We start from the raw sequence: 20481 nt of genomic DNA, 5'->3' as shown, positions 1-20481 counted from the left end.
ACATTTTGATGTATTCTATAGATTAAGAGACATTTTAAAATATAATATATATTTTAAAGGGTATTAATGTAAATAATTTATTAAACTACTTTTTAAATAATTATCACGTAATCAAATCCATTAGTTAAATAAACAAAAAAAGGTAAAGTGATTAGCATGTTTTGTAGGCGCGCAAATAAATTTTTAAAATTCAAGAGCAACGTGATAAATAAATTAAAATTCAGGATGCAAAAATAAAATTTATCTTAAAAAAAAGTATTGTACAGATAGTTAAGAAGAACACTTGAAAAAAAAGAATTTTTTTAATAATTTTATAAAAATAAACTATCAATAATTTTTTATTTTTTAACTCTTAAATTTAAATTTATCTATTCTACGTATATTTTCAATTTAAGTCATTTTGATCAATTAATAATTAAGATTACTGGTAGTGTGAAATACCACGAAAAAAATACCCTTTAAAAGAGAAAATCTAGTATTTACGTGGCACGATTTCGATATATCAACGGTTGAGATGATTCTAGAAGAACCTGAAATAAATCTGCCGTGCTTTCTTTTGGGAGAACTTCTCCCTCCGAAGTCCCCAAGCTCAACTCTCAACTTAAGCTTGTAAGCTCACCACCAGTCACCGCCTCTCCTACCACCATTTACGACTCTCTCAGTTCTCCGATTCAGGTACAGCTTCTTCTCAGCTTCTTTCCTTCTTCGATTTTCCTTTTAGGGGGCGTTTGGTATGGGATAATCATGAGAGTAGGAATAGGAAAGTAAAGTTTATGAATTTCACGTTATCACATTTTGAGATAATACTAAACTCATCAAGTAATATTTACGGGAAACAACCTCTCTCTCGTCCATTTCTCTCACCCACCCATCTCACCCATCTCTCTCTCTCGTCCAGACCCAACCTCTCTCTCGTCTAGACCCAGTCTCTCTCTCGTCCAGACCCAGCACCGCTTCCGTCGAGGACGCCGCCGCCGCCCTCCGATCCACCACGCCGTTGCCGGACTTTCCTCTGCCGCCACCACCAGAGTATGATTCCTTTTTTTCTCCTTTTTCTGTGAAAAATTTTTGATCTGAACTTTCCGATTTGAACGTCGTCGGCATCGGCGCATCTGGGTTTGAACCAGAACTTGAAAATTTTTTCTGTTAAACTGCATCTGGGTTTGAACCAGAGCGGCCACGATTTTTTCATCCTTTTTTGGCCACGATTTCTGGCGATGGGTTTCTGGAGCTATGGTCGATTTCTGGCCACGATTTCTGGCGAACGGCCACCAGTACTACTTTTAATGCTACATGGATATTCTAGATGTTACATATACGTAAACATATATATATGTTAAGGATATTAATCTAGCTGTTGACACAGGGTCAATTTCTCACGCCTAATGTATTTTTATGATAAGTCGATGTGTTTTCTAAGATTTTGGAGTGTGCATGTTCTTTTTATTAATTTTTTTTTTCTGTTAATTATCAACTTGTTTTATTGGTAAATGGGATTCTATTGAAGAACAAGCTAGTAGCTACAAAGCAAACGGTTTAAAAACTAAATGAAAATTAATCAACAGAACATGAGAAGTATGCTTATGGTTCAAAGCTAGTACTATTGTAATATGAGAAGTATGCTTATGGTTCAAAGCTAGCAACCTTATGTTTGGTTCTGTATGTTCTGTGGATTTGGTTCTGTAGAAGTATGCTTATTTCTTTTTTTCCCATCAATGAACAGATATGGATCTTCTTCCATGACATTTTTGTTCATGCTTATGATATTTGTAATTATTAGTAAGAGACGTTTGCGTAGAAATAGATGGGGTGAGAGTTCTTATCGCCGACATCATATACGCCAACTAAATTACCATCGATGGATACATGAGAGTGACTTAGCATGTCTTGAAAGCACTCGTATGAATAGGAGAACATTTACTATCCTATGTAACTACCTTAGAACCATTGGCAATTTGAGGGGAACAAAAAATATGGATGTTGAAGAATTAGTAGCTATATTCCTACATATATTAGCTCATGATCAAAAAAATAGGATTTTATGTTCTCATATTCCTACATAGATTTACAACTTTTAATTTCAAGTTTAGAACCTTATTCGAGTATATGTTCTCATATTTAGAACTTTTGTAAGAACTTTTGAGTATATAGGATTTTATGGACTACTTGTTCTCTATTATTTGATAATTTTATGAACTACTTGTTGTGTTGTATTTTATACTTTTTAAAATATTAGTGCTAATTGTAATTCATTTAAAAATAATATATTTTTTTAATTCACAACATTCCCATGCACAACCAAACACAGTAATGTAATATTCCTGAGAATTTGCGAAAGATTCCTGTATGGAACCAAACACAGTAATGTATTATTCCTAGGAATCATATTACCCTCCATCACTTTTCCGGGAATATGATTCATACTGATTCCTGCATACCAAACGCCCCCTTAGGGTTTGTTTTATTAATATTCTCGCCTTGGCTTTCAATCTGTTCTTGAATGGTTTAATTTCTCTCTTTTTCCCGCGTTTTCTTTCATATCGAAATTCGCATTGATGTAATTTTCTCGCTTCAATCGTTCAATCAAGTGTTTATGTTTACTTTCTTATCTTAGTTCCAGTGTCATTGGATTCAATTTTCGAGTCTCCTTATGTTAAGTGGTGAATTATGTCTCTGATGCTTCTAGGGTTTTCTGAAGTTGATTTTCCCTCTCGCACATGAATTCGATAGGATTATTGATTGATTGGATAAAAACCTAGTTGGGGAAACTTCATATTTACTTGTTGGTTTCACTTTTTAGTGGTGAAAGTTGAAGTTTTGTCAAGGACATGACATCCAAGAGAGAACGTGAGGAAGACACTGGTAAAGTTGGTCAGGATGGAGACTTAAATTCTGAGCGGAAACGACAGAAGATGATTTCCCCTCCACCTGCCTCTGATAACTCCCTTCTTCCTGGTTTTAACTATGGTGATGATGATGAAGAGGACGAGAGTGAGAGGCAACTGCGTTCGGATGGCCATGGTGATGGTATGTTAAGGACTGGACAAAATGGTGTTCAAATAGAAGCCGAAGAGGATGAGGACGAGGATGATTACCTGCGTGATGAAGGATTTTCCTTGGGAAAGCGAAGCCGTGAAATTGAGATTAGAAGGGATTGTCCTTACTTAGATACCGTTAATCGCCAGGTTAATCACTTGGAACTGTACAAGATAACCATTAAACACTGCACAGTGCGCACACTGATTTACATTGTGAGTTTATGATTGCTCAGTCTTTTGGGGCTTTTGCAGGTTTTGGATTTTGACTTTGAGAAGTTCTGCTCTGTTTCTCTATCGAATTTGAATGTGTACGCGTGTTTGGTTTGTGGGAAGTATTACCAAGGAAGGGGAAGGAAGTCTCATGCATATACTCATAGTCTTGAAGCTGGACATCATGTTTATATAAACCTCCGAACAGAGAAGGTTTATTGCCTTCCTGATGGATACGAGATTAGTGATCCATCATTAGATGATATTCGACATGTTCTAAATCCAAGGTTTGTTTTTGGTCTATTGTTTTCACTTATATCTCCTCTTTTCTTATGTGTCACTTGCCTGTTTTTCTTACTCATCACTCTTTATCCATATAACTGTTTTACGCGTTTGAGCGTGCATTGAGCCTTTGATTATGTCTAGACGAAAATCCAAATGTTGTGAATAATATATCAACAATCGCGCGTTTGAGTGTCGTCTCTTTCATCATTATTATTAATATCTCGGGAATTACTATAACCATTGGTTTTTCGAGTTCATAATTAAAAATCAAACACGTTTGCACTTTCTTCAACAAATTTGAGAATATGTTCCCAAAGCTTCTTCATTTTCTCTCTCCGCTTGTTCCAAATCATCAATTAATTTAAAACCATTGCGGAATTTTTTAGACGTGAAAGAAGTTGTTTCAACTCAACTGTCATAATTTCAGGTTTACTGAAGAAGTTCAACTGCTCGACAAAAATAAGCTGTGGTCCAGGACACTTGACGGCTCAGACTATCTTCCCGGAATGGTGCTTATTTTTGTTCTTTGTTTAAACTTCTGCTTGTGTGTGGCCATAAATTAGAGGTGCAGGAAAGTATTAGTTTTGGGCATTTTTCTTGGTTTTGCTCGTGCTCTCTTGATTTTGCAAATTTACAGGTGGGGCTTAACAATATTAAGGAAACTGATTTTGTGAATGTCACTATTCAATCTCTGATGAGAGTTACTCCCCTAAGAAACTTTTTCCTGATTCCCAAGAATTATCAACACTGCAAATCTCCACTTGTTCATAGATTCGGGGAGCTCACACGAAAAATTTGGCATGCACGCAACTTTAAAGGACAGGTTTGTCCCTAGCTTGATTTACACCAAAGTATTTGTTTCAATATTGAAATTGATATACTTATATATATAATTATATATATATATAATTATATATTATTTGCAACTCTTAATTTTCTGTAGGTGAGCCCACACGAGTTTCTGCAGGCTGTGATGAAAGCCAGTAAAAAGCGTTTTAGAATAGGAGCACAGTCTGATCCAGTTGAATTTATGTCATGGCTCCTTAATACACTGCATTCTGATCTTAGGACTTCAAAGAAAAATAGCAGCATTATTTATGAGTGTTTTCAGGTTTAACCTCTTTTCCCACTTTTGCCTCGTTTGCCTTGCTTCTGCTTACTAGATGCTGCACTTGTGGCTTCCTACTATGGTTGACTCGTGATTTATCATGAACCTATGCTTACAGGGAGAACTGGAGGTTGTGAAAGAAATTCCTAACAAGACTATTGCTGAAAAGAAGGAAAATGGTGATGACACAAATGGTGCTTTAAAACCTACAGATGGTGGTGCTGAGAACAATGGCATTATTACAGAGTCTTCCAATATGCCATTCTTAATGCTGGGACTGGATTTGCCACCACCTCCTCTTTTCCAAGATGTTATGGAGAAAAATATAATACCACAGGTAATGACGTGTTTTTGGTTCGTTCATTTCTTTGGTGAAAGCTGGTTTTTCGTTGTTTAATTATCATGTATATGATTAAGTTCTGCATAAAGATGAAATGATGATGTATCAATTTTCACTTTTTGGTGCCTTAAAAGTTGGTGTTGAGCTTCAAGTTTTAAATATAAGTTTTAATTGTTAACTGTGGCTGAATTGGAGCATTTTTGTTTGAAGTTTAACTAAAAGAAGGAGAACGTGTATAACTTCTTACAAACTTACAACCTGAATCATCATAGATTATACATAGTTTAACATTGAATTCAAACAAGCTCAAGTGTGTCTGAAATATATCCTTGTTGATCTTGAGTTTCCCTATTCCCTTAAACACAGTAGTTAACTTACGTTTACATCTTATAATTTTGCCAACTTAGATATTTAAACTGTAATTGGGAATGTTACTGACGAAGCAGGTTAGCTCATGTGGTTGGAGCGTCGCTACCTAGGACCAAGGTCCCGGGTGCGGATGGTAACCAGGTTCTTAGTACTATTTTGATGGATAAAATAATAAATCGGGTTTGTTTTATAGGTCCCTCTGTTTAACATTCTGAAGAAATTTGATGGGGAGACTGTGACTGAAGTTGTCCGTCCTCATATAGCAAGGATGAGATATCGGGTCACTCGATTACCACAGTATGTCATTCTTCACATGCGGCGGTTTACGAAAAACAACTTCTTTGTTGAGAAGAATCCTACCTTAGGTGAGACTTTTTTGCTGGGAATACACTTTGTACGTACTGTGACGGGATGTTACCCTCCTGTATACCTTCTGCTAACTGATTTATCTGTGCCGCAGTAAACTTTCCTGTTAAAAACCTTGAACTGAAGGACTACATCCCCTTGCCAACGCCTAAAGTAAATGAAAAACTACGCTCAAAGTATGATCTGATCGCCAATGTTGTTCATGATGGTAAACCTGGTGAGGGTTCCTACAGGGTATTTGTGCAGAGAAAATCGGAAGAATTATGGTAAACTATCATTCTCATAGATTTCGTTTATTTTAAGCCATAACCTGTCTGTGAACTTACTTATTCCATCAATATTTGCAGGTACGAGATGCAGGATTTGCATGTCTCAGAAACTCTTCCTCAAATGGTTGCTCTCTCAGAGGCTTATATGCAGATATATGAACAGCAGCAGTAACATTAGAGAGTTTTTGAGTCTCAGTATACTTTGTGACACCCCCAGTACTTACATAATTGCGAAGAGGAGAAAGTTATATAGATGAAGAAAATGTCGACCTCTTAAGGTAGCTTATTCTTCTTTGTATCACTGGCTTACAGCTCGGAGGTTCTGTGGATATTAAAAGGTTTTTTCGTTGAAAGGCAACAAAATATGTTGGCTTTGACCGGTAAGCCATTGATCTTTCTTTGCAACTTCAGCCATTGTAATCTTTGAAAGGATTTTCTAAATCGGCTAATATCAGAATTATTCGCTATTTTTCACTTTGTGTTATGAGTCCTTGATGAGCGATGAGAAGACGTGAGTTGTCCAACTACATCTTATATACGTGTTATTAGGGCCTGGAAATAAAAGAGGATTTAACCGAGTTTGTTATGCTCATGTCGTGAATAATCCTTTGTTTTTCCTCATGAAAGAGAGATGACCACATCTGGAGAATTTGGCTAAAATAACAGAGTAAAAAAGTAAAATTAGAAAAATGACTTTTTAATTTTAATTTTATTTATTTTATTTGAATAAATTCTTAATTATATAATTAATATGTATTATTAACAGATGTGGTCTCATTTCTGAGGTCAAATATCAAATTCGAGCTCTCCTCATTCTCCTCCCTTCTACGAGCCCTCACGAACGACCTAAAATCCTCATCCCTCTCTCTCTCCCCCTTCAGAACCTCCAAGATCTTCTCTTTCCTTATGCTGGAGTTTTTAAATTTTGTTCTCTAAAAAGTTCTTCTAATAATTTCTTCTTCTTCAAAGCACTTAATCAAATAAAATATGATAAAAATTCCTTCAATCTTGCCGATCTAGAGCTTTGATAGTTGGGGAAAATGAATGTGAAGAAATCAAAAAAAGTTGCCATGACTGAGCACTTCGTGAGGGAGGAGAAACGGAGCTAGCTTCAGGAGGGTTTTGGATTCCTTTTTTTTTTTTCGTTTTTCTTTCTTCTCAGAAAGTCATTTTGCAAATAAAAATTTTTAAATTGTTATTTTATGAATAAAGCTTTTCTATTATATTATTTTTACAAAAGCCTCCCACATCTGTTATCTTTATATTTTATACCGATTTGTTGACAAGTTGTAATAATTGTAATAGTAAAGCTCAAAATAGGACCCATTGTGTAATACCAAATTGCTAATAAAAGGTCAAACAATGGGATATATGGTTTGGGCTCTGAGTTTAGGAGGACGTGTATTTGATTCTGTATTGTGTAAAAAAAAAAAAAAAAAAAAAAAGTAAGCTTGGCAAATACCCTTAAAATGTATGGATTAAGGTTCTGTTTATTTCACGGATTTGAGTTTAAAATTTGAGTTTTGTTACAGTAAAAAGTTCTAAAAAACAGTCACATTTAACTTTTTTACTACAGTAAAAAGTTCTTATATAAAGTTATATCTTAACTCGAATCAGCGAACTAAACGAGTTTTAAGATTTTTATCTTTTATTCTTGATTCATAATTTTTTTAGTTAAATAATTACACTAACAAAAAAATATTTATCAAGAATAATAAATAAAGATTTAGATTCACACACTCTCAATAATAAATTCTCCGTTAAAAAAAAAAGAAACCTACTCTTTTGTAATGTTGCACCGGCAAGGATGACATATATTTTAAAAAGCTTCCCTTGTTGAAACGACGTCAAATTGTCAATGGCAATAGCCACTAAATTCAAACCTGAGTGTTGAAGATGGCATGCCTCCGATGTTTGTGACTTTTGCAATGTGCAGTGTTTATTCTTGTTGCATTATTTTGTGACGTCGAATAATAATAATAATAAATAATAATAATAATAGATGATTTTCTAAAAAAAAATAATAATGATGATGATGGTGAGTGAAGAATTGAGCAGGAAATGACCTAAAAGAAAAACATGACATGGGATATAAATGTCTCAAAATCTTTATTGTGTTTGTTTTGGCATTTGAAATTATGCGATTACAACAAATAGAAATCTTGCAGTAGTTTTGTCCAACTGGTATTTTTAAAATGAAGACCAAGGGATGTCAAACATGCAAATGAAGGGAACCTTTGAATATTTCAGTTGTTCAAACTTTTACTTACAATAAATAAGAAGTTAATAGATTTTTTTTAGACTTTTTCTGATACGTCAACATATCGGTATGTCAAGTTTTTTATCTGTTAAATTTATATAAAATCACGTAAAAAAGGGGACCGGCATCGTGTAAATACTAAATACAACCAGAAAATACATAAGGTCACTTTGGAATAGCGTCTCGTTCATTTCACCGATTCGAGTTTTCAGTTATAGGTTTCTACAGTGAAAAACTCTCAGAAAATGTCACATTTAATTTTTTTTATTACAGTGAAAAGTTTTTAAAAAATATCACATCTCAACTCGAATTAAAAATTTAAATCTGTGAAATGAACGATTGTTTTTTTAGTCCACTTTCAGTTCACTTTCCATACAATCCTTCAAACTTGGGTGGCTCTCTTCGTCTCCATCGTAAATAAGAATTCTTAATTATTATTCTTTCTCGACAAAACCAAACAACTGACAGGTCCAAAAACAACTTTCTCCTGACCAATCAAAACTTAAAAAAAGAAAAAGAAAAAAAAGAGGTGTAATAATCTTAACCTTCCATTCTTATGTGCTCTATCGTGTCCATCAGATTAGAGGTATTCTAGAACGCATGGGTTAGAAAATAAGATTCTAATATCTGTGGTTGCAAATAACTTATTTGGTGGGCCGATTTATTAATAGCTTACTTTTTAACTGTTATACTTCATTAAAATTATATTAAATTAAAAAATATATAAAATAAACATATTTTAATATAAATTTAACGGTTAAAAAATAAAAAATTATTGTTAATTTATTTTTTAAGGGACTAATTAGGTGGTAATTTTATAATTTATAGTTTGTTTAATTCGTAGATTTAAATTTTTAATTCGAGTTGAGATGTGATTTTATATGAGAGTTTTTTTATTGTAGTAAAAAAATTAAATGTGACTATTTTTAATAATTTTTTATTATAATAAAACTCAAATTTTAAATTTAAATCGATAAAATAAATGAGACCTTAATTTACACCACGGCTCGCGTAAAAAGAAAAGTAAAAGTCTATACAAACAATAAATAACCAACTAAATAAGCTACCCTAGAAAATTTGAAAAAGAAAGAAAATCACAAAACAACATGCTTTTTGCGTATACCTTATTCTATAAACAATTCTGCGGCGTGTCATTTTCCGGTTTGGCACACGAGTAAATATTATTCTTTTTTTTTTTTTTTTTGCTGATGTCAGAATCCGTTCATTTTGCTGATTTGAGTTTATAATTTAAGTTGAGATGTGATTTTGTGTGAGAATATTTTATTGTAGTAAAAAAGTTAGATGTGACTGTTTCTGAGAACTTTTTACTGTAACAAAACTCAAATTTTAAATTCGAATTGACGAAATAAACGGGGCCTTAATTCTCCATTAATTCCACACCATCGCAGCCTTATTCTCCACGGACTGGAAAGTGGTAAAATTCAATCTGCCACTTTTTCCGGTCACACTTTAAACAAAACAACGTTGACATTTTTTATATCTTGGGCACAAGGAAACAAAACGTGCCCCGTTTTTCACGTCTTGTGATCACTCGTTAAACAAGAAAAAAAGCTCAAAGAAAAGAAACAAGAAACGTAACAAAAGATCTTCATCAGTTCATCTTCTTGGGATCAAGATTACAATAATGGAGCGAGAGATGATAACTTTCGTGAAGGTTTGGCTCACGGCTTACGCGTCTCTCTTCTACTGCTACGTCATGGGGAAGCTTGTCCCAAAAGGCATTCCGAGACTCTTGGGAATAGCCCCAATCGTGATCCTTTTTCTGTTCCTTCCTTTGAATCTCTCTTCCATGCATCTCGGAGGAGCGACGTCGTTTTTCCTTGCTTGGCTGGCCAATTTCAAGCTCTTGCTCTTCGCCTTCGCCAAAGGCCCTCTCTCCTCCGATCCCTCCATTTCTCCCCGACGCTTCGTCGCCGTCGCCTGTTTACCCATCAAGATACAGCCCCATCAAAAACCTCAAAATCCACAAAAACCCAGAAAAAGAGGACAAAAATCCCTTCTCAACTACTCCATAAAAGGTTTGATTCTCGCTCTCCTCGTACAAGCCCACCGTTACTACACCCATTTCATGCCCAAGAACCTGGTTCTGATCCTCTACAGCTTCCACATCTATCTCTGCCTGGAGATCATGCTCGCCATCGCGGCGGCTCTTGCTCGCGCCGTCCTTGGGATTGAGCTCGAGCCGCAGTTCGACGAGCCGTATCTGTCTACGTCACTCCAGGACTTCTGGGGCCGTAGATGGAACATCATGGTCACCAGTATTCTGCGCCCGACAGTATACGAACCCGTCGTCAACATCGCGACACGTGTCATCGGCCGGAAGTGGGCCTCGCTCCCCGCCGTGATGGGGACGTTCGCCGTGTCGGCGATCATGCACGAGCTGATCTTTTTCTACTTGGGGCGTCTAAAGTCCACGTGGGAGATCACGTGGTTCTTTGTCCTTCACGGGGCTTGTTTAACGGCTGAGATTGGTTTGAAGAAAGCAGTTGCAGGGAAGTTCCGGTTGCCGAGGATCGTTTCCGGGCCGTTGACCGTTGGATTTGTTATGGTGACCGGCTTTTGGCTGTTCTTCCCTCCGCTTCTCCGGTTTCAGGCGGACGTCCGGGCGTTTGAGGAGTACGCGGCGGTGGGCGCGTTCTTGAAGAATGTTGGGAGTGCTCTTACTTTGAAGACCATGAATGCGACGAGATTGATCATGCACATCTCTCAGTTGTGAGTTTCTTTTTTTTTTTCTTTTTTTTTTTTGACATTTACAATACACAGTTTTCATTCATTGTATCTCAAAATTAGGTGTTCGGTGAGTTAAACGGCTGAGATTCATTGCATGTTTTTGATGAGTACTGATCACTGAAATATCAGTCTTAACTCTTTTGATTGAGAATATTGTATACGAATTCTCCAAATTGAACTAACTTTCGCAATTATGGGGACCACGCGCTTAATCAGCCGAGGAAATGTTCTGGTAGATTTGTTGATATTGAAGATCATAAAATAACAATCATGTGTGGCAGTTACACAATTTTATGTCAATACATTTTTACATGATTCCATTAATTTTTTTTCTTACCTTTGATTATTCTGTATAATATTGGTTATGTTCTGGATTTTCCTAATAGCTTATTTTCAATCCTCTCTTGCGAGGGATATCAATATTATTGTCTTATTCATTTTATTTATTTGAGTTTAAAATTTAAATTTTATTACATCTCACAAAAATAATTATATTTAATTTTTTTATTACAATAAAAAATTATCAAATAAAATTACATTTCAACTTAAATTAAAAATTCAAATTAACTCATTAAATAAAGTCTAAAGTACTTAAATACTGTTCAAAATGGGGTGAGAAAAGCTTCATCATTAATGAATTGCTTCTCCACTCCCATATCGACACGTTTTTGCATCCAGAAATATGAAAGGTAAAGGACAAGGGAAGTAATTATGGACCTATTCAGTTCGTTAATTTAAGTTAAAATATGATGTTATGTGAGAATTTTTTATTGTAATAAAAGAATTACATATAATTACTTTTAAGAATTTTTTACTGTAATAAAACTTAAATTTTAAATTTAAATTAGTGAAAAGAACGGGATTGTGTATCATGACTTTTTTGCAAAGCAGATGTCCTTCTCTGTCAAACACTGCATGGCTACAGAATTATAAAGATAAATGTTGTCGTTTTTCTCATGCAAATATAGCTCTATATGATGTGTGCGTGTGTATGTGTATATATATCTGTCTTACGTGTAAAATTAAGAAAAAATAATGTTTGATGGAAAGTGGCTTGGATTCTTTGTTAAAGTTCGAGATACTGTATACAACAGAAACTCCTTCCAAGAGGAAATATATGATCTATTTGTAAATTGACTGGGGATTTCTTCAGGGATGAGAACAAAAACGGAACATGATCAAGAGTGTCGTTTTGTGCGCGGTCACCAAGGAAGTAAGCTCAGTTGGGTTGGCCTGTGGCCAAAGATTACAATCTACAGCCGTTAGGGTCCGTTCGGTTTGCTAATTCGAGTTTTTAATTTGAGTTGAGATGTAATGTTGTTTGAGAGCTTTTTACTATAGTAAAAAAATTAGATGTAACTGTTTCTGAAAGCTTTTTATTGTAACAAAACTCGAATTCTAAACTCGAATCAGCGAAAAGAACGGGACATTGATTTGTTAGTTTATCAATTCATTCTAAAAGTTTAAGCTGTTAAGAGGTAAATCAATAATAGTTTAATACTTTAACACTCTCCCTCACGTGTGGGCTGGACATTGGGTAATCGTGTAGGTAAATTAATTGAAAAGCCCAACACGTGAATATTTAAACTAGAGATATATTAAAAACCCAACACATGTGACAATTTAAATGGGGATAAATAGTGTAATTACGGGAGTTTAAACTCATGACATCTCACTCTGATACCATGTTAGTTTACCAATTCATCTAAAAAACTTAAACTGTTAAGAGGTCGACTAACAATAGTTTAATATTTTAATATGAAGCGCTATCTTTATCTCATGAGAATCAATATGCGTTTCTAGTCCATAGATCTATACAAAAGAAGCAAATCAACAAGTTCACAGGGACAAGCTTTGTGATGGAATAAAAAGATTAGGCGGCAAGTATTTTTCTGTCTTTATTAGCATAATTGATAGGAGATTGTCGTTGCCCATCATTTGTACAATTACAACTACAAAGACCACATATTCCCTTTCGGGTGAAAACGGGATTCGACCCTACTCAACTAGATGGCATCTTGGCATAGCGCTTATATTTATTACTTCTTAATTAGTCCTTACATACATATCTTTTTCATTATTTTATTTTGCTTTCCATCAACTCAACATTAATTATCATTTATATGCCAATCAACTAGGACGTTTATTTTCAATATTCGTTCTTGATTTTGAATCATGATTCATGGTTCTCTACAGTATTTTTTCTCACAAAAAATACGCGTAAAATGAGAATGGTTTTGAATCATGATTCTGTATACATAAACCAAACGTCATCTGTGTTTTATACAACTAGTCTATCCAATTTACTATGCTCCGGTTTGGTTGGTTGGTTCGAATTTTAGTGATTTGAACTTTTTGATTTAAACAGAAAAAATCAAACGGTGTGGTTTAAATTTTAGTTCAAATTAGTGTTTAGATGTGCTGTTAAAATTTTAATCTGAACACGGAATACAATTCGAATTTATGTTTGGTAGGTGTAAAAAGTAGAAAGAATGGACACTTTTTTACTGTTTAAAACTGGTGTGAACGGTTGAACTTAAAGAGAGAGTTATACTTTAAGTTGGACAGTTTAACTCAGTTTAAACAGAAAATATAATTCAGATTATGTGCTTGTCAAATACGAGTTCAAACTGTTCTCACTATTTAAACTGAGTTAAGTTGAGCTAAATCAGTCAAACAAACATGAGCTATATAATTATAATGTAAAGATTCATTTCTTCTTGAAAAGAGAGAGAGAGAGAGAGAGAGAGATTTTATTGTGGTGCCTAGCTACCATCTATATGTGTAAAGAGCCCACTTGGGAAAACAAATTTGGGGCTGCAGCCCACTTTAAGACGGGGAAACCTTCTTTTGTTGTTTCCCACATGGGTCATGTGAACACTACCACCTGGCCCATCAGAAAGAAACAACCAAAACATCCAAGTTCCCTTCAATAAGAAACTGATAACTTTACTAATGGTAGTGCACTAAAGAATGCATATGCACATGCATGTAGATATATACATCAGCTTAAATGTTTTTGGAAAGAGCCAAACCTTTAGAATGTTGGTTGAAATATCAGCTACAATGTTTTTGAAAAGCGAAAATCCTCGATTACAATTCCATGAGACAATAGGTCTCGTTCACTTCGCAGATTTGAGTTTTCAATTGAAGTTGAGATGTGATATTTTTTGAGAATTTTTAATTATAATAAAAAAAAATTTTAGATGTAACATTTTTTGAGAATTTTTAACTGGCCCGTTTAGTTCGCTGATTCGAGTTTTTAATTCAAGTTGAGATGTGATTTTATGTGAGAGCTTTTTACTGTAACAAAAAACTTAGATGTGATTGTTTGTGAGAGCTTTTTACTGTAGCAAAACTCGAATTCTAAACTCGAATCAACGAAATAAACGGGACCTAAAAACTTAAAATTGAAAACTCGAATCCGAATATGCCATAAGTTATAACTACGTCAGAGAGATATCGAGCAAGTTTTAGCACCCTTAATATAAAGCCACTTTAGCACCCAAAACACATATGTTGGGCCTCTCCACATGTGATGTCATGATTATAGCATTTAAAAAATCACGACGCAAATGGGTGATCAACCGTATCACGTTTAATGTGAAAAAAGAAACAAAAAAATTATAACTACATGAATGGTGGCGTTTTATACGAAGTCACAAACCACGATCATTCATCACTGTAAGAGCAGAGAAAAGAGTGAAAAATGGAAGGAGAAATACGCAACTTCATCATGGTATGGATGTCTGTGGTGGCATCACTGTGCTACTGTCACACCATCGGTAAGATTATCAAACACGGTCCAACAAGACTCTTGGCTATCCTTCCAGTGATGTTCCTCTTCCTAGTTCTTCCTTTCAGTCTCACAAGCGTTTTCCTAGTAGGCCCCACATCTTTCTTCGTCTCTTGGCTCGCCACATTCAAGCTCCTCCTCTTCTCCTTCGGTAAAGGCCCTCTTTCGTCCTACCCACCTCTCTCTCTGCCACGTTTCATCCCCATAGCTTGCTTCCCCATCAAAATCACCCAACACCACCCATCACCAGATCATCACCCAAAACGACACAAATCGCCTCTCAATTATGCCATAAAGCTTCTCATATATTCTACGAACTTACTAGCTTACAAAAAGAGGGAATTTCTTCACCCAAAAGTTTTCATGTTCTTGTTCTCCATATACACTTACATAATCTTTGAAGCCATCTTAGCCTTGATCGGCTCGTTGGCTCGAGCCGCGCTTGGAGTCGAGCTTGAGCCACAGTTCAACGAGCCCTACCTCTCCACATCGCTTCAAGACTTCTGGGGAAGAAGGTGGAATCTCATGGCGAGTAACATCCTACGGCCGACAGTTTACGATCCCGTGAGATCGTTTTCCATCCGCTGGATTGGTAAAATGTGGGCCCCTCTGCCAGCTATAGTGGCAGCGTTTTTCGTGTCTGGCATGATGCACGAGCTGATCTTCTTTTACTTGGGAAGGTCCAAGCCCACGTGGGACCTCACGTGCTTTTTCTTGATTCACGGCGTCTGTTTGGCCGTCGAAGTCGCCGTTAAGAAGGCGGTTAAGGGAAAGGGGCGGCTCCCGCCGTTAGTCTCGGGGGTGCTGGCGATGTCGTTTGTGATGGTCACTGGTTCCTGGCTGTTCTGGCCTGCGGTAAGGAGGTGCGGTGCGGATGAGAGGGGACACAGAGAACTTCTTGCTGCTATTGAGTTCGTCAAAAATCTTGGTACGACTACTTTTGGTTTCGTTAAGGATTGATTATTGCCTTCACTTAATTTTTTATTTTTTTTTGGCAAATGTAATTATTTTAATAATTTTTTTTAATGAAAGTGACTTCACAAGTTTGGTGGCGGGAACACAGTCTTACTTGATCTCTACCTTTACATACTCTATCACCTCTATCACTTGAGCTAACTTCAACGGTTCCATTTTGTGCGTTTGTTTTATTGAATTCGTATTATAATTTAAATTATAGTTCGTAATTTATTATAATATTTTTTTAAAAAAATATATATAAATAAAAAATATTTTTAAATTATGATTCTAAATTCATAAACTAAACGTCTATTGAAGATCTTACTAAATTAACTTTTTATATAAGATTTTACTCAATTATTAGAATTTTTTTTTCTTTTTTCCTTTTTTTTTGTGTGTCTAATCACATGCCGCGCACCCAAACAATGTGTATTACATATATTATTTTCCGATCGAACCAGGTATATTGCATTTACCGGCACATTTCTTCTTCTTCTTCTTCTGGATCCTTCGAGAAAAAACCTATATATAGAAGAAAATGAAATTTAGAGAAACTCAAGATAACAAAAGAACAAGGATCCCACGTAAATCATTACAATCTAGTTAATTATATTAGCAAGTCAAGGGTGTGCGTTTAGAAAAGCAGTCAATTTCAAGCCAAACATATATAATTTTATGGGTTAATTTCATAAACGGTCTCTCTGAAGTTTGTCCTCAATCTCATTTTAATTCTTGACTTTTTAAATGTCTCACAATTAATCCTTCATATTTTATTCTATTTTAGTTTCGATCTTTCCGTTAATTAGGTATTAAAATTTGATGGAATCTCTGTAAATTGTGTATAAAATTAGAAGCAGTTAGAACTCGAGGACTATATGTGAAAACTATTGTTTTATCCGTTAATTTCATATGTTTTTAATTTTGATCCTTAATTTTCACAATTTTCATCAAATATTAAACATAAAATTATCATAAAATGATCGAAACTAAAACATAATAAAACTTTAAAGACCAACTGTGAAACGTTTTGAAAGTATGTTTAGTAAGTTAGATTGAGAATGAAAAGGATAGCGGTTAGAGATGCAAGAATGGACCGGCCCGGCCTGACCCTTTATCCTTAGGCCCAAGCAGGCCGTGGGCCGGGCCGGCCCAACTCACGAAATTTGTGGGTTAAACCTAGCCAGCCCATATAAGAATTATCTCGGCCCAGCCCACACCACATGTCAATTTTACGTGGACTAGGCTGGGCCGTGTCGTGGGCCAGGATGGGCTGTGCCATGGGTTTTGAATGAGCCAGCCCATTCAAGGCTCATCTTGGCCCATCTAAGCATGTAATTTTTAATTTTTAAATTTTTAAACAAGTTAACAAATATAAAAGTTTGAAGAGTCAATGAAAATATGAAAAGGGATATTTTATTTACGATTGCCTCATTAAAAACCTTTCCAAGAAAAACTCAGTGGTACAAAACCTTAGTAAGGAAAAAAGAGTACCATCAGGATAATTATACATAAGATGTTTACAAAATTACTTAAAAACAGAAAAAAAAAAATATTGTTCATAATTACAACATATTACTCCCGGTGAGAGTATCATAAATGTCTAAATTTTTAAAGTCATCAACCCAATCATCTTGAACTTGTTGGCTTCCCCCATTTGTGGGCCTATATGGGCCTTACACTAGCCGGCCTAGCCTAACCCAAGCCCGACCTAGCGTATGATTTTTCAGAGGCCGTGCCGGGCTCACTCTTTGGCCGATATATGTTAACCCAGCCTAACACACTAATATTTATGAGCTGGGTCGTGTCTTAAACAGTGACAGACCGTGTCAACCTGATCAGTCATTGTGTCGGCCCATTGTTGCATATCTAATAGCGGTGGAGAGAAAGGAGGAAGGGGGAGTTTTTCTCTTGTTTGGTAGGGTGGATTCGGCAAGGGAGTGGAAAGTGCTAAGGACTGTGAATCCACCCGAGCCCACCAAAAACAATCCTCACTGATATGAACGGATTGGTGATGGAGTCAAGTCACAATAGAAAATTACCCTCCTTTGTTGAAAACTAGTTAACGCTGTTACGTTTTTATTTTTCAATGAAATTTCATCTCATTTAAAAATCAGTAAATGAATTTCATCTCAGCAAATATAATTATCATTATTTTTCAACGATAGAACAATTAAAATTTATGTGGTTACAGTATGCATGCTAACATATATTTACTTAAAAAGAAGACATATGTAACATCACATGTTTACATTTATTCGAATAATTCTACGTGGGCATTGTTTATATAATATAACTTCTACTATTTCGGTGTTATGTATTGATAATGCACCAATTAACATTCCAAAAAAAAAAATCTATTTATCTAAACGGGTAACATAGTAATTTTATAAATAATAGCAATCCTTTCTTTACTTTCTACTTTTAATATCAAACAAAAGGATGGATAACCACAATCTTTTCTTTTTATCATAACAAATAACTTTGAGGAAATTTATAATCCTTCCCATTCTTCATAATTTCCTTCCCTCATAATCTATCAATTTTTTCTACCTTTCATTCCTCATGCCAAACATACCCTAAAAAATTAAGAGCAAATCTTAAGAACTATTCGTGAAATTAACCCTAATTCTGCAGCTGAAACAATTTTCAAGTCGATATTTCCCTTTGATCTTATTTGCTTATGATTGGGGAAAACTGGGACCTGAATCTAGAACGTTTGGAATATTTAGAGCTTGTTCTTTTGAGTGAAAAACTCAAAAAAAAAGCAACTCGAGTTATAACTTTAATGAACAGTATTTTTTCTATTCTTAAAAATATTATAACTTTTTGGTTTTAATTCTGATTGAGATGATTTTTTTTCTATACATTGACAACGAAAAGACGAATAAAACCCGACCCATATATCATATTAAAATTTTTCATCAGCATTGAGTTTTTATTAAAATACTATCTAAATACAAATTCAAGATTTGACTCACTCAAATACAAACTCAAAAAAATTCGTATCTCAAACTATAACTCAAATGTACACAACTGTGCATGGACAATTCAAGTTGAAATAATTATGTCGAGTAATACTTTTCTTTTTCCCCCCTGAAATTAGGTATTACACTTGATTCTCTAGATATATTATCACTATACTAAGCGACCTATATGTAACTTTTCACCGACCCTGCCCCAAACATCCATAGGCGTGTGTAGACGTGGGCACATTTTGAAAGGAAAAGGAAGATCCTATTCACGTCAATTTCGCAATGTATTCTATCACGGCAATTTCTATGTGCTTTTCAGATTGGATTTTGCATCTCAACTGACATGTGTACATGGTATTATAAATCATAGTCTTTTTCAAATGTTGCATTTTATAATATTAAGAGTCCTTTCCGTCCGACAGCGTCGATTGGCTGGCTTTCTTCTTCAGTTCTTCATTTTCATGATCTGTGAAGTATGCATACGCATACATCTCATTGAATTGTCTTCAGATGAGCAAATAATTAAATCGTCTTCTTCTTTTTTCCTAATTGAACAAAAACTAGTCTTTAGAATCTGTAGATGAATCGGGAAATTTGTAGAGCTTAATGACGTATACACAATATTTGGGCTCTGCACTTAAAAAGTTGAGGACGGTGGTCGCCCTTTTCCGCCACATACCCTCATAAAACACTAAAAATGAAGAAATAATAATAATAAATTGGCGAGTAAAATTGGCAGGAAATTAAATGTGGCAAAAAAATTATGAGCATAGTAGCAAACGCAATTGTTGATCGAAGGATGCCGAGCTCAATTATGTTAGATTTCCAATTACTAATTAATTTTGACATAAGTTTAATGTGAACAAATTTATGCCTCGTTCATTTCACCGTTTCGAGTTTTCAATTCTAGTTTTGTTACAATTAAAAGCTCTCACAAAAAGTCACATCTAACTTTTTTATTATAATTAAAAGCTTTTATATAAAATCACGTCTCAACTCAAATTGAAAATTTAAATCGGTGAACTGATCGAGACTATGATATTTAACATATACCATACTTAAAAGGTCAACAGAATCCACCATGGAATAGCATGAATGACCTGCTTAATATTTTTGACCTTGTCTAGTGTCTACACCACAAAAAGAATTTCCAAGTCTTTGTTTTTTTATTATTACGATCTGATCAATAAGAAATTTAAGCGAAATTAAGGGGGTACTATCGCGATATGGTGATCATGAAGATGGAAGGAGAAATGAGCAACTTCGCTATGGTATGGATTACGGTGGTGGCATCACTCTGGTATTGTCACGCCATCGCCAAGATCACCAAACAAGGACCAAAAAGGTTTGTCGTAATCCTCCCGGTGACACTCCTCTTCTTTGTCCTGCCTCTAAATCTGAGTACCATCTGTCTCGGAGGCCCAACTTCTTTCTTCATCGCTTGGCTCGCCACCTTCAAACTCATCCTCTTCTCCTTCGGTAAAGGCCCTCTTTCCTCCGACCCACCTCTTCCTTTGTCACGTTTCGTTCCTCTAGCTTGTCTCCCCATAAAAATCCAAGAAAACGCCGGCCAAAACTCAAAGAAAGGCCAAAAATCGCCTCTAAATTATGCCACAAAGGCCTTAATATTTGCCACTATTTTGCCTGTCTATCAAAACAAATCCTCCATCCATCCCAAACTGTTCTTGTTTCTTTTCGGAGTATACACCTACACCGCCTTGGAGATCATCCTAGCCACGGTCGCAGCCGCGGCCCCCCGG

General features: G+C 35.3%; 4 protein-coding genes across 5 annotated transcripts in view; all 4 read left to right on the top strand.

Annotated features, from left to right (window-relative positions):
• The first annotated feature begins 550 nt into the window (after positions 1-550).
• On the top strand, positions 551-6462 carry LOC21396813 (U4/U6.U5 tri-snRNP-associated protein 2). 2 transcript variants are annotated; one of them, XM_024162061.1, is made up of 11 exons: positions 551-675; positions 899-1029; positions 2801-3185; positions 3291-3535; positions 3961-4042; positions 4171-4356; positions 4477-4644; positions 4760-4978; positions 5544-5715; positions 5811-5982; positions 6064-6462. In XM_024162061.1, the coding sequence occupies exons 3-11, from the start codon at positions 2829-2831 to the stop codon at positions 6155-6157; spliced, it is 1695 nt and encodes a 564-aa protein (XP_024017829.1). In that variant the 5' UTR covers positions 551-675; positions 899-1029; positions 2801-2828; the 3' UTR covers positions 6158-6462. The 2 variants fall into 2 exon arrangements, with proteins under 2 accessions (XP_024017829.1, XP_010090984.1); XM_010092682.2 differs by lacking the exon at positions 899-1029.
• A 3160-nt stretch (positions 6463-9622) lies between these two features.
• On the top strand, positions 9623-12302 carry LOC21396812 (acyl-CoA--sterol O-acyltransferase 1). The gene is made up of 2 exons (XM_010092681.2): positions 9623-10978; positions 12150-12302. Exons 1-2 carry the CDS (start codon positions 9891-9893, stop codon positions 12172-12174), a joined length of 1113 nt encoding a protein of 370 aa, XP_010090983.2. The 5' UTR covers positions 9623-9890; the 3' UTR covers positions 12175-12302.
• Positions 12303-14639: 2337 nt separating this feature from the next.
• Positions 14640-15841, top strand: LOC21396811 (probable long-chain-alcohol O-fatty-acyltransferase 5). The gene has a single exon (XM_010092680.2). The coding sequence runs from the start codon at positions 14706-14708 to the stop codon at positions 15750-15752; it is 1047 nt and encodes a 348-aa protein (XP_010090982.1). The 5' UTR covers positions 14640-14705; the 3' UTR covers positions 15753-15841.
• A 4097-nt stretch (positions 15842-19938) lies between these two features.
• LOC112090537 (acyl-CoA--sterol O-acyltransferase 1-like) overlaps positions 19939-20481 on the top strand; it is a 5520-nt gene continuing 4977 nt past the window's right edge. Inside the window, exon 1 of the mRNA XM_024162076.1 lies at positions 19939-20472. Within this exon, the coding sequence (XP_024017844.1) occupies positions 19948-20472 (525 nt within the window). The 5' untranslated portion in view covers positions 19939-19947. The remainder of the gene's footprint in view (positions 20473-20481) is intronic.

Source organism: Morus notabilis, unplaced genomic scaffold, assembly GCF_000414095.1.
Source record: "Morus notabilis unplaced genomic scaffold, ASM41409v2 Scaffold802, whole genome shotgun sequence".
NCBI lineage: Eukaryota > Viridiplantae > Streptophyta > Magnoliopsida > Rosales > Moraceae > Morus > Morus notabilis.
This window is presented reverse-complemented; position numbering and strand designations above follow the sequence as displayed.

Coding starts and splice junctions, on each gene's coding strand:
- LOC21396813 (XM_010092682.2), top strand. CDS start 2,829: ATGACATCCAAGAGAGAACGTGAGGAAGACACTGGTAAAGTTGGTCAG. Junction 4,645..4,759: donor TTATTTATGAGTGTTTTCAG/GTTTAACCTCTT, acceptor CTATGCTTACAG/GGAGAACTGGAGGTTGTGAA. Junction 5,716..5,810: donor TGAGAAGAATCCTACCTTAG/GTGAGACTTTTT, acceptor TCTGTGCCGCAG/TAAACTTTCCTGTTAAAAAC.
- LOC21396812 (XM_010092681.2), top strand. CDS start 9,891: ATGGAGCGAGAGATGATAACTTTCGTGAAGGTTTGGCTCACGGCTTAC. Junction 10,979..12,149: donor ATCATGCACATCTCTCAGTT/GTGAGTTTCTTT, acceptor GGATTTCTTCAG/GGATGAGAACAAAAACGGAA.
- LOC21396811 (XM_010092680.2), top strand. CDS start 14,706: ATGGAAGGAGAAATACGCAACTTCATCATGGTATGGATGTCTGTGGTG.